At 45.7% G+C, this 13,398-nt stretch overlaps 2 protein-coding genes across 3 annotated transcripts in view; one reads left to right on the top strand and one right to left on the bottom strand.

Annotated features, from left to right (window-relative positions):
- Window positions 1–13,398, top strand: part of FAM219A (family with sequence similarity 219 member A) — a 267,457-nt gene that overhangs the window by 82,410 nt on the left and 171,649 nt on the right. The window lies entirely within an intron of this gene.
- The window catches only part of DNAI1 (dynein axonemal intermediate chain 1), a gene marked incomplete at its 5' end in the record, with an annotated part of 130,170 nt that overhangs the window by 53,898 nt on the left and 62,874 nt on the right, over window positions 1–13,398 (bottom strand). Inside the window, one exon of the mRNA XM_082782808.1 lies at window positions 874–963. Coding sequence (XP_082638934.1) covers window positions 874–963 — 90 coding nt within the window. The remainder of the gene's footprint in view (window positions 1–873; window positions 964–13,398) is intronic.

Here is a 13,398-nt window from a genome sequence, read left to right as displayed (position 1 = left end):
AAAAAAGTAATTTTCAAATACCCAACAGAAAAAACACACATTGAGATTCAGAGACATAAATCTAAGGGTCATTTAGGGACATTTCTATCAATGTATGTACTCCAAAAGGAAAAGAAATGAAAGGCAGAGAATGCCAATGAGTTTACAGAGATTGTCTTTGGTGTGAGCAGGCAATGTCTTGGCAGGGGGGAGCCCTCTGCCTGTTCGATTGCTTGCTGCCATCCATCCCAGTGTAAATGCAAGTTTCCTCCCTGCTCTCTGGCTGTAGTATTTTAGTATTTCAACTTGCTCTTCCTTGCTCTAGCAGCTCTGGGGGACAGGGCAGCAGCTGCCAGGCTCCTAGGTAACATCCTGTATTACTCTTTGCAACTTTGGCCACACACTGCACCAGAGCAGGGAAGAAATTTGCACCTTCCCTCTCCCATTCTGAATTGCAATCTGTAGGGGAGCATTTTGGGGGTGGGAGTCTTGAAGCTGGGGAAGAAAGCAGATCATTCTGCCTTGTCCCCGGGTGACGCTCCCAGGACAAGGAAGGTGTCAGAGCAAGGACCAGTCTTGAATTTCAGCAGTTGCAAGGCAGAAAAATGATCTCAGGTATTCAGGCCCACAGTGTGCTGTAGGTGCAGATGAGATGAAGGGTGGGTCCTGAGCAATGAGTTAGGCAGGTTCTGCTTACTTCAGAGTTTAATATGGAGCCCCCCAACCCAGCTGGGAGCTGGCAGCAATAAGCTGTGACTGCACCTGTGATCTTTTGTTTCCATTTCTTTTTGAACCTTGGTCACTATAAATAATAATAAAACCAATGCATGACTGACCTTTGGAGGCAATTGGTTATAATTTGGCCAGGAAAGCAATTTGCCACCTACTGTTTACCTTAACTAAAGTCCATGACACAATCCGTCCATCCGAGGAGACAGAGAAGAAGTTCAAATTGTTGTCCATGTCGTCCTTCTGCCACTTGACCTTGAAACAAGCAGACAGCCCCAGTTAGCACAGCATTAGCACGGCAGAGCCCCAGGCGCTCAGCAGGGTCCCCTCACATCCTTCCTAAAGAGCAGCTGGCTTCCACCCCAGAGGCCTGATGCTGGCTCACAGCATGTAAGAACACACTCAGCACCACAGGCAGTTTCGTGGGTGCCCCAGCACTCCCGTCACTCACTTTAGTGCAGGGATGTCTCAAAAGGGTCTCCAAGACACCTGAGCACATCACTGCCCCTGTGCAAACACCTTCCCATGTGGTTTACTCCTCCGGGTGCAGTATCATAGGGCTACCCTTCAGCCAGCCCAGCTCAAATTAGCTTTCTGTCCCTATGTGTGGTGCAGATGAGCCCTTGCAGGCAATGTGTGACATGGGTCCTTGGGGGACTTCTGTTTCAGGGGGATCAAAACATCTCCATTAAAACTGAAATTCTCCCCACACCTTCAGAGCATCTGCCTGCCTGGTAAGGAGATTTGCCTTTTGACTGTGACAGCTCAGCAGGAGAGATTAGAACTCAGATAAATGGCTTACAGTTTAGAAGAGACATTTCAGTTAGACCAAAAGCATTAAGAACGCTCAATTTTCAGATCTGGGAATTCAATCAGACTGAAGAGAAAAGGATGACTTGTCACTGGGCCTGTCAGCATACACTCCTGTGGGCATCTGTCAGCTCTGGATGGGGACAAGCACTTTGGCAGATTCTGCTGAGGTTTTCAAAGGTGTATTTGTTCCTGTCCAGGCAGTGCAGCAGATACATTTCCCTAAATATCACCCATGATAAATGGGCATGATTATCCTAGAGCTTACCAAATACTGCATCTGTGACCAGCTATTTATCTGGTACCTAGTCCAGAAAACAAGCCGCGTTCTGAATAGTTCAATTACACAGATTGGGTATCCTGATGTTACTTCTTTGGGAAAAAGTGTTAATTCTGTTTTGTAAAATTGTTTATACTGTGAAGCTCTGTGAAGCATGAAAATTCAGCAAGAGACTCACCAAAGAGTAATTAATTCTCTAGTGAACAGGTCCCCTACCTAGAACACAATTTTCTGAGGAAGGAAAAATAAAATGAAAGGGAATGCATCTGAGAATATATCAAAATGACAGTTACATGGCCATAAGATGTGACTGAAGAGTCTTGTGTAGCATACACTCTTTGAACATCCTCACAGAGGAGAAATCGAAGTCTCCAAGTGGAACCACTTCTGCCAGCTTGCATTAAGGACTGGCATAATTCAATGTGGCCCAGAATAAACAGCTAGTGATCAAAGGACAGGTCCAATGGCACATATGGCGAAGACTGATTTCCAAGGCTGGCAACCATGCACAAATGTATATCTGTTACAGGAATATCTCTCTGGGGTCATGAGCTAACTGCTGACCATGGTGGTCACCAGCAGCTGCTTCAGATGAAGGGGTTGGCGTAGTGAGGAATTTTAAATCAGAGTGAGAAACATAAAGTTCAGGGGAACTGGTTAAAAACACATGTTCTACATGTCTCATCCTGAGCACAGAAAAAGGGATGTGCTTCAAATGTGAGCTTTTTAAAATGCCGTTCTAAACTAGTCTGACAATAAGATGGTTTTATTTGTATGTCCAACATAACTTCACTCCAACTCTGGTTCTGCCTCTTCCCTATACTTGCCCAAATATTTGGGAAAACCAGTCACACTTCCCAGCAATGCACATGTTAGGATCTGAGCTGGTCCAGGCCCTCTCTGCAGGCAGAGTCCCCACTTGCCCACTGTCAGAGTACGTGTTCAGGTGCTCCTTAGTGAGCTCTCCTTGAGCTCTGCAGGGACAGCAGCAGCTGACTTCCCAGCTCTGCTCTGGCTAAGCACAGTGCAGACACTTTGTACCTGAGCTGGAGCCAAGCAACAGCCCGTCACATCAATGGAAAACACGTGGATGAAGGCTCAGCAGCTGGAGTCCTTCCCTGATCACACTGTGCAGACACAGCTCCAGAGCCCTCACTTATACGTTAACACAGCGTGCTGCAGGAACCTCACTGGGAGGTGTCCCACAACACAAGCACTCACACAACCTTAGTTTGTTTGTGTGTGTGTGTTTTTTGTTGTTGTTGTTTTTGTTTTTTGTTTTTTTCTTCTTTTCCCAAAACCAACTGCTTTCAGCATTCCCCAATTGGAGAGCTTTTCCCCAGGGTCTGCTCACCCTGAATACCCTCTCTTTGATCGATAGCTATTCAAGTTTTCTATTATCATTGTCACTACTACTTCTCCTCATCTGTTATATAGACAGGTGGAGTTGGCAGCCCACAAAAGCAAGAAGGCTGACTCGCTTGGGGTACTTTTGCTTCCACATTCAAAGCATTCAATAGCACCTGAGTTAGGAACATAATGTAGGCAGCTTGAACACAGTCCCTCAAGGGCATCAGGATCTGCCCTCAGATGATTGTCAGCAGCTCTCAGTGACATTAGCCCGAATTTCAGAAAACAGAAATTGGCACTTGATACTTCCAATTTGCTGTCAACACCTCTGACACCTTAATAGTGTTTGTGATCTTTTTTCTCCTGATCCCTGAATCCCATGAACGCTTATTAGAGTAATTAGCCTTCGTGATACTGCAATCAAATCGGGCATCTGCTCAGAACCGGCCTTTTCTCTGCTCCCAGAGGCCCGCAAACGTGGCACAACCTCCTGTCATCAGCAGTATCCGTGCTGTGCGGGGTGGGACATTTGATGTGGGAAGCAGGCCACTGTGTGTGTACTGGGAAGAAGTTAATTTTTCTCCGAAGCATGTAATAATGATCCCAGGACTGCAGCTGCATGAGACAATTAACAGCAAAAGTTCAATTATGATACAGTAAAAGCAAAAAAACACATGAGAAAGAAAAGCATCTGTAAACAGTGGAGAGGAGACAAGTAAACAGAGTACTTTAAGTGAGTGATCTTGATGGGACCTATAATAAAGTCAAGGATACACTTATTTTTTTCAGTGTGATCTTTAACCCAACTATACTCACAGCACAAAATCAGTTTGTGAGACTCGTTGCTATGTGGTACCTCTGAGAAGAGCCTAATAATTCTTAATTTTTACTTCTCAAAGCCTGGTTATTTATAAAGAAAATGAGACTATTCAAAATTATTACTTGTTCCTAGAAAAATAAAAGTAAAACCTTGCATGTCCACTGCCATGTAGAGCATGTTAGCAGGGCAATAATTCGTCAATTCTTAGCAAGAAAGTACTATAATCTTTGCCTATAGCAGCTGGCAGTGGCTCCTGGCCAACAGGAGATTAGACCATTTATCCAATCTGACGTGAAAATTCCTATGTTTCTGATGTCATTCCTAGAAAAGAAATAATGCTCAATCAGTTTTCATGGCATGGAGGCTGTTAGTCACTCATGCTGAGAAAATACAATTGGCCAAAGCTGTTCTGACCACGAGGCTGACCCGCGCACTCTGCAGGCAGCCACGGGCAGGATCTGCGTGTCTGTATTGTAAGGAGACACCTGCGACTGCAAACACAGCCCCCCGGCTGGCTCTTGGCTTGCCAAAGCTCAGCTGTGGGGTGCCACATGCGACACATGCACATTGACTGATGAGCAATTCCTTCCTTCCCCATTAACTGTGCTCCACGGAGCCCTTTGCCAGCACTGGAGCAGCAAAACACTGCTGAATCCTGCCCTTAAGTGAAATAAAAGAGCTTTGGTCATTCAAAGATTAAAGAAAGAATAAGGTCTGTCACAGGTAGGGAAGAAGAAAGACCAAGGCAGTATCAAATCCTCGGGTCACCCTTACAGGAACTGCCTGAGGAAGCACACTCAGATCACTCCAGCAAGCGAGTGACCCCCTGGGCTGCTGAAGAAAGTCTGGGCCAACGTGACCCGGACACAAATTCCTTCCAGTGCCAACCTGGCAATCGGTACGGCCCTAATCAAAGCTGTCCTGGCAATGCAGGGTTTGGAGTGACCAAAAAGGGCATCTCTTCTGCTCTGAGGCAGGGTCAGACACATCCCTACCTGGTGACATTTCAGCTAGCCTGTTCTGCCAAGCATCCAACAAGAGGCACCCAACACCTGCCCTGTAGGCAAGTGTCAGTGCTTAACTGGCCTTACGCAGGAAACCTCCTTCACCACAAATCAAGTGGTTACTCCTTGTCATCTCCCCAGTGGACACAGCAAGCAACTGTTTATTTCCCTTTTCATAACAGTCTTCAAGAGGTCAAGATAAGGTTGCTGTGTCACTGCTCCCTTCCCTTTCTTCCCCAGCCAAACAAAACCAATTGCTTAAACTGTTCCTTCCATGTCCTGCTCTCCGAGCCTTCACCATTCCTGTGCTTCTCCTTCAGCCTTTCTCTGCAGCTGCAGACAGACTGTACAGGGCCTGGCTTGGGCAAAAACAGGAGTTACAACCTCCTCTACTTTATATTCCTGCTAATAAATCCAAATTACGTGTTTTTGTGCAATAGCACTGCATAATGCACAAATGGCACTGATGACCATTGGCGGTGGGTGATCTGCCATAAAATCTCCTTCCAGCACCCTGCTGCCTAACCAGTCATCCCCTGGTTTGTACATTTAATTTCCCCCTTCTAAATGTAGTATTTGCTCTCGTCTTTATTGAATTTCATCACATTGATTTTGGACCTTTCTTCCAATTTATCAAGATCATTTTGAACATAATCGTGTCCCGCAAAGTGTCTCGTCTTCCCAAGGGGCCTTCCTTATTCTGTAATCTGAGTTGTTAATGAAAGTATTGATCAAAAGAAGACCCGGGCTGACAGCTCAAGGGTCTCACTTGAAGCATCTTCTGCTTCTGACAGCAAGCCCTGGATAACTGCTCCTTGAGCACAGAGCCTGAGCCACCTGAGCAGCCTCTTTATGGTGATTTTATACAATTCATATTTCTCTACTACAGTTATAAGAAAGTCACTGTGTGAGCCTGGATCAAAAGCTTTAGTCAAGCCAAGATGGATAGAGGCGATAACCTTAACTGCCTCCTTCTTCACAAGGCCCATTTCCCTGAAACAAAAGAAAAAAAAACAAAAGAAAAAAAAAAAAAAAAAGAAATTATACTGGCTTGACAATTTATTCTGGACAAATCCATGTCGGCTTCTCTGAATCACCTTATTATCTAGACATTTACAAATGGTTTTGCCACTTGTTCCAATGTTTTTCCAGCGATCAAAATTGGTCAGTCTGGTCAGTACTTCCCTTGGTCCAATCCTATCGTTTGTACCCAAATGTTTTTTCACTTCTTCCAGTCCTTTTAGATCTTTCCTCCTTTTCATGGCCATGCTTGTCCTGCAGGCTGGAGTGCTGCCAAAACATTGCTGTGCTCTCATACACGGTTTGAGAGTCGCTGTGGCTGGATTAAGATGCCTCTAGCGTTGATGAATCGTTCAGACACTATTTTCTGGTCTCTGCTACCCTGTCCATGCCTCTGTCCCTCCTGCATGCAATGACAGCCCCTCTGAGGAAAGCACCCACAGAAACATCTTTTCCCAGGCATTGGCTCCATGGCACCACTGAAAAGTGTGTTGGGATTGATGACAGCAGGCTTTACATTCTTCACTACTCCAGTCAATTCACGCCATGGGTATGTGAATGTGTCCCCATCCACAGGAAACAGCAGGGCGATGCTTCCCTTCATCCATGTCCCAGGGCACACCCCAACCCTTGTATTCTGTCAGATCAGATGCTGCATAAAGGCTTGCACAAAAACACTAACCTCTGCTTAAAATCCAGCATGCATATAGCCACAAAACTCCCTAAAATACCTGCTAATGGTCTGAAATTGCTCTGGCTAATTCTTTAAATACTCCAGGGTACATTTAAGCTGATCCTGATGATGAGCACACACCTGTCTCATCTAAACATTATTTAATATGTTCTCTCCCTATTCTGAACTATGCTTTCACCTCCTTTTTACATTAATCATATTAAGCAGTCAGTCTCATGCGTTTATTGTAAAATTGAACAGGATAGCATCGAATATTTCGTTCTTCTCCATACCATTCAATATTAGCTGAAAGCTTGTTTTAGCAATGAGCCTACATTCTTCATTCCTTTAACTTCTAATACACTCCACAAATATTTTCCCTTCATTTTCATGACGCTTTATAATCACAGCTCATTTTGCACCCTCCAGCTTCTTTAACTCTCTTTGTCTTCACGCTCTTCTCCAATACTCAGCTTTAGACACGTGTACTTGTTTCGTTCTTCAGGAGCTCCTTTGTAACTCACTGTCAAGCTGTAGAGACAACCAGTCTCACAGAGCTGCCATCCTGCCCAGCTCAGCAGGTCAGGGCATTCACCTACCTGGCACCCTAGATGAACGGAGTCCCAGTCTCTCGCAGGAGCCCAGCTGTGTGTTGCAGGAGCACAAGTGATTCCCAGCCCTTCCAGGCAGCCAGGTCACCGTCTGCAGAGAGCACCCTTGCTCTCCCACACACCCTGTTTTCTTCAAATCTTGAGCACAGAGGGCTAAGTAGGGAGATTCAGACACTTCTTACACTCACACTGACCAAAGACTTTTACTGAAGGCCTCCCACTGGCAAAGATCTGCTCCTTGAACAGACTTGCAGACATGGTGAAGTAATTGCTCCTCAGCTCTCTCTAGCTGTGCCTGCCCTGGCAGCAGAGCACAGGCACAAACCCTCTGTCAAAACCACATTTCCTCACTAAGGGCGCAAGCTCTCATGGCTGCATCCATCACACGGCACCTCAGGTCAGCAGCTGACAGATGAACACAGTGTGGATGCTCAGAGAGGCAGATAGACCAAACTCTACCTAGCAGGACCCATCCAACGCTGGATGTGTTAGTCCAAACAGTGGCTACTACTGGTCTGCGTGGAGAATACTTCTTCCATTTTGTTGCTCTCCTGTTTTCAGGCTGCCACAGCACCGTGCAGAGGGCTCCTGCTGAAGTCTATGATAAATTCCTCTGTATGTCACATCTTCTGGAGCCAGGCTGATCTCTCCTGTGTTCTGGTGCACATATTCCCCTGGACTCCTCTACAGCAGTCTTCAATTTGAGCAACGAAGCAGTTCTCATTTCTTCCCTCTATCACCTCCGAATGTGTTTCTTGTTGGTTCCTGCCAGTGACTCTCAGCAGAGCAGCATTCAAAAACAACAATTCATTACCAGCAGAGAAGAAATTTTTCACATTCTCTTCCTGTCAATGACAAATTGTCATTTTTTTTTTGTTTATTTCCCTCCCTGTATCACTTTCCTCTGCTGTTTGCCCAAGGGATCTGCTGTGGTGAAAATCTCCTAAGTCAGTCCGCCGATCCCAAGTCCACTGACTTCCTGTTTTGCTGGAGCAAAGAGTTTGTCCCTCCTTGCTGCTGAGACAAAGCAGTGCCTCTATAACAAAGTCCCCAAATGCCCTCGATCAAGCATATTGCCAGCCATTCTTCATTTACTGCGTACCAGGCTCCCCAGCCTGGCTCCATACATGGGCCTTGCTGAGGATCCTCAGGCAGCTCTCAGAAGTGAAGCCAAGGAAGAGCACATGCAAGGCACACAGCTGGTCTCCTCAAATCTGTCACAAGTGACCCTCCAGAAACAACTCGTGGTCACCTAGAAAGCACAAGATACTTCACTCACATAGAATAATAAAGGTTGGAAAAGGCCTCCAGGATCATCTGGTCCAACCACCCCCCTTCCACCACTGTCACCCACTGAACCCTGTCCCCAGGCACCACGTCCAACCTTTCCTTGAGCACCCCCAGGGACGGTGACACCACCACCTCCCTGGGCAACCCGTCCCAGTGCCTGACTGCTCTTTCTGAGAAGAAATGTCTCCTCATTTCCAACCTGAACCTCCCTTGGCACTACGCAAGGCCATTCCCTCTAGTCCTATCACTAGTTATCTGCGAGCAGAGGCTGACCCCCACCTCCCCACACCTTCCTTTCAGGCAGCTGTAGAGAGCCATAAGCTCTGCTCCGAGCCTCTCCTTCTCCAGACTGAACAACCCCAGTTCCCTCAGCTGCTCTTCACAGGACTTGTGCTCCAAAGTACCTGCAAAGTAGCTCCAATGTCAATCTTTACGCATCCCAAGAGATGGGCAGAGCAAGCCTCAGAGGAGCAGGACATTGTCTGGGAGGCCTCAGTGCTAACATAGGCAGCAGTGCAAGCTGTCCTGTGTGGAGGTGGGAAGGAGGAAGACAGAAAGCTTCACCCCTTAGCATGGTTAGTTGGGTTAAAGGCAAAGAGTGAGCTATATATAGATGAGTCATCCTAACTTGAGGCAGGAATGACAGTTTTAAAGAGCTGTGATAACCTAGTGCAGACTGCTTATTCCAAGATTTAGGTCTACACTTGGGGAAGAAGTTCTTCCTCTGTACTTTGGGCATACGATACCACTATAGCAGGAGATTTGGCTGTTCCCTGGCTTCTTGTGGGCCTGGGCTTCCTACCAAAGGCAGACTCAGCAGGCAGGCAGGGAGGAGCCATGTAAGCTCCAGCTGGCCTCTCGATGAGGAGCACCAGCACTATGGAGTGGCCATCTTGTCCATCTTGGAGCCAGGATGGCAGGGTAGAGCATAAAGTGCTCCTGCCTGTGGTGCTTGCTCAGCAAAAGAGACCACTGGGTTGTGTCAGGGCCCTTTACCATTCTTACATTGGGAAGCAGACAGCATTTCTGCTATGGTACATCTAGCAAGAATGGAAGAGATGAGACACAATAACAGTTTTGGTCAATATTACCAGGAAAGACCTTAGCCCTTGATTTTGTTGTCAGAAGCCCTGCTGTGAAAGCATAGTCCCTGTCCCCATCTACATCCCTGAGCTCTAGACATGGTGCTGGTAAAAGCAAAGCAGACGGAGGAATCCAGCCACAGCTAAAGAGGAGCAGCCAGCCCTGAGAGGAAGGATCAGGCTTGCCATATGAGGAGAGCTGAGCTGCCACTGTCAGACTCAAGAGTCTGCACACCCAGAAACCTCACGAAGAAAAGCAGCCCTCAGGAGTGGGGCAATACCTTCCTGTCACTGCCTGGGATGCCTGCATGGGGAAGAAGCTGGAGACTCTTCTGACGGGGATGTGACTTTTTGGGCCCAGAGCCTGAATCAGATATCCCAGAAATATTCATCTGAGCCTCTGTTTTACTGTGTTTATCATTTAGAAGGAGAAAGGTGGGTGCCACCACATCCCCCAGGTAAAGCAGAACTATTAAGGCCTTCCTTGTTTCAGTGCTATACAAAAAGATATTTGTGACTAGATATTTAACAAAATTAAACTTAAGGAGCGCAGGCGAGAATACTGAGATAAGACAGATATATCTGACTGAGCAAGGACGCCCTAGAGTGCTTGAAGAGCAGCTGAAGCAATTTCTGAATCATTAGAAACTATCTGTGGAAGCTAGGAGAGGTCCTGGAGGATAGGAACAGGGCAAAAACGTCCCCAGGAAATCCAAAACAAAACCTGTCTTCAAAGATAGGTTAAAGGACTGAGGACCAGTCAGCCTAACTCTGAACTTTGAGAGCTGGAACAAAGTATTAAGCCATCAATATGCATCTACAGGGTAAGAAGATAAGGAACAGTGAATATAGGCTTGTCAAGGAAAGATCTTGGCAAAACAAAATTGATTTCCTTCTTTGACAGGCTAATGGGTCTAAAGGATTAGAGGAAAGGAGCAGATGTGGTATACCTTTAATTTAGTAAGGTTTTTGGCATACTCCCTGTGATGTTTTCAGAAGCAAGCTAAGAAAATTAGGTCTGGATGTAATTACTATGAAGTGTATGAATGATTGAAAAAATGAATTTTCAAGAGTAATAATCATTGATTTCCTGAGCACTTGGGAGAACATCTGTAGATGATTCCCACAAGGGACTCTTAGGTCCAGTTCTATTCAATATTTTCATTAGAGGGTTGCATAAGGGATGGCAAAATACAGAGAATATTTGCAGATGACACAGGTCAGAGACAAAGGATTCTGTTAGGATCAGAATTCAAAGTTATCTTGACAAACTGGAGACAGTCTGAAAACAACAAGATGAAATTTGATAAAGAGAAGTACAGAGGAACATAGACAGGAAGAAGAAAGCATGTAAACAAGTAGAAATTAGGGAATTTCTAGTGGCAGTAGTGCAGAAAAAAAATCAGAGGGTGGTGCAGGATTCAGCAAAGTGGTACTGCCAGGTCAGGGGGAATTATAGAAATCCTTTTCATGTATATTAAGAGGTGTGTTACATGTAAGACTTTCCAGGTAATGACCTCACTCTGTCAGTACTGGTAAAGACTGCTAGGCTACTTAATCTCAGTTTGAAGAAAGCACTTCAGGAATGGTATCGTAATATCTATGATGCCATACTGGCTTGTGCCACTTCTCATTTTAGTGACTCAGGAACAGTTTCTCTGTTCCAGAAATGAAGGTTCAGTCTGATTTGAAATTCAGTCTCAGCTCTCACGAGTTTACTGCGTGTCAAATCCAACCGCACTGTGACTGCTTCATTCACTGCAATAGACGAGACTGCTTTGTATAGCAGACAAGTCTTCTGAGTTTGAGTAAAAGCTGATGGAGAGATATAAATAAAAATTACTTTGATTTACATACATATATATAAACACTTAAAAATAAATCCAATGACAAATGTTCCTATCTTAGAATCTGGATTTTCTTTTAAATGCAAATGTTTCCAGCTATGACAGCAAACTAGAGATAAGGGAGCTGCTAAGTAAAGGGGGGTTTTTAGTGTTATTCTGTCCTTTGTATAAAAATATGTTGAAGTTTTACTGTAAAATCATGTAATGACACAGAACGGATAAGCTCAGAGTGCTTAGGATGTAAACTAGCCCTCAGGATAGAAGCCATTAAAGAGATAAGGTCTGCAATGACTACCTCCTCCTAAAGGTGAGCCGGCAATATTTAAACACTCGGGTGTACTGAGTGCATTAGAGAGGAAATAGTTTAGATGGCCAATGAATGTCAAAATGTTCAAAGATCCTGATACCTTCCAGTCTAGTTTGGGCTCCTTTCATCTTTCTTATATCTTTAGTGAGCAATTCTGGCCTAAGGTACTCCCTGCCATTCTATCTGAAGCAGAAGTCAGGATCTAATCAGATATCTCCTGACTTTTGCTACTGTCTTTTTGTGTAACACAGCTTTCCTGTGCCAGTTAGGAGGGTCAGGGTGGCTTAAAGGCTTGGTAACAGTAGATAGGTACTGAAATGAAGGCAGCTGCTTCACCCATGAAGAAGTCAGGCATCATCCACAGCAGCTAGCCTGGCAGGACCCCATCCTCACCGAGAAAGATCTTGTCAGTCTACTGCTCTGCAAACCCAAAGCATCTCAAAGCATCCTGGAAGGGAAGGCACAGCACAGGAGTGCCCAGAGCAGCTCATATCCACAGGTTATCAGTCACCTGCACCACAGGAATGCTGGCTGATGGCTTTTTCATGGGTACAAGCAAACAACAGGTTTCTCCGGTGCAAGATCGTTCCTCTTGCTACAGGCAATAGCAGAAAGTTCTCATCTAATAAATTTATAAATGCCCCTTGTCATTCAGGCAGCATATGGCTACTTACAAGCTTTACTACAAGCCTTCCTGGTTGTTTTTTTCACCCAAAGTCCTTGAAAGCTTCCTGATAGCTGAAGGAAAACATTCAGATGTGTTTATCAGCACTGTAGACTCCTTGTAAAATAAACTCCCATTTCACATTTAACCCCAAAAACACTCCTCTTCGGAAAATCACTTCTCTCCCATAGCTAGATCAACTGCCTCCCACCTCGATAGCATCATCCTGGGACTCACAGCCCCAAGCTGTGACAGGAGTGAGGAATCAGATCCACTGCACCAGCACCTTCAAACACCACACATTAACTTGGGATGCAGAAAGAGGGCAGAGAAACCTCTCCTATCAAAGAGCACATTCAGTGATAGAGGGAGAGACACAGCACGAAGCTGAGCAGAGAGCATGGCCATGGGAGTAACGCTGATACAGGGCAAAGGCCCAGCCTGGGGCTTGTACATTGCTCATGCTTCAGAGACTCAGATTTATCTGGAGGAAGCAGAGCTCGGTTATAAATAGCACTGGATAAGGGCTGGCCCTACTTTCAGTTTGTTTTCCTCCTGCTGGGAGTCGGATGCTCTGCTTTGTACAGCATTTCACCAGGAATCTGCTTCCTTATTCCTCTCACAGCACTTCCCTCTGTATTTATTAGGCTGGTATGTTAACAGCTGAGGAGCAAGGACCCAGCCATTAGACTCTCTCCTGTTTGTCCTGTCAACGGTGGTGCTCCCATGTCACACACAGCATGCAGCTGAATGATGGGTGCCAGAGGCCAGCAAAGCTCAGGGGTATTTAACCAATTGCAATTCACAGCTCCCGGTTTCAATTCTGACCGTGCTCATTGAGCAAGATTTCCAATTTACAGACAAAATAAGAAGTTCCCCGCTCCATGCTCAGGGACAGCAGACACACAACAGGCAGGCTCGCATCCAAATCC

The sequence above is a fragment of the Aythya marila genome (assembly GCF_965140915.1).
Source record: "Aythya marila genome assembly, chromosome: Z".
Classification (NCBI taxonomy): domain Eukaryota; kingdom Metazoa; phylum Chordata; class Aves; order Anseriformes; family Anatidae; genus Aythya; species Aythya marila.
This window is presented reverse-complemented; position numbering and strand designations above follow the sequence as displayed.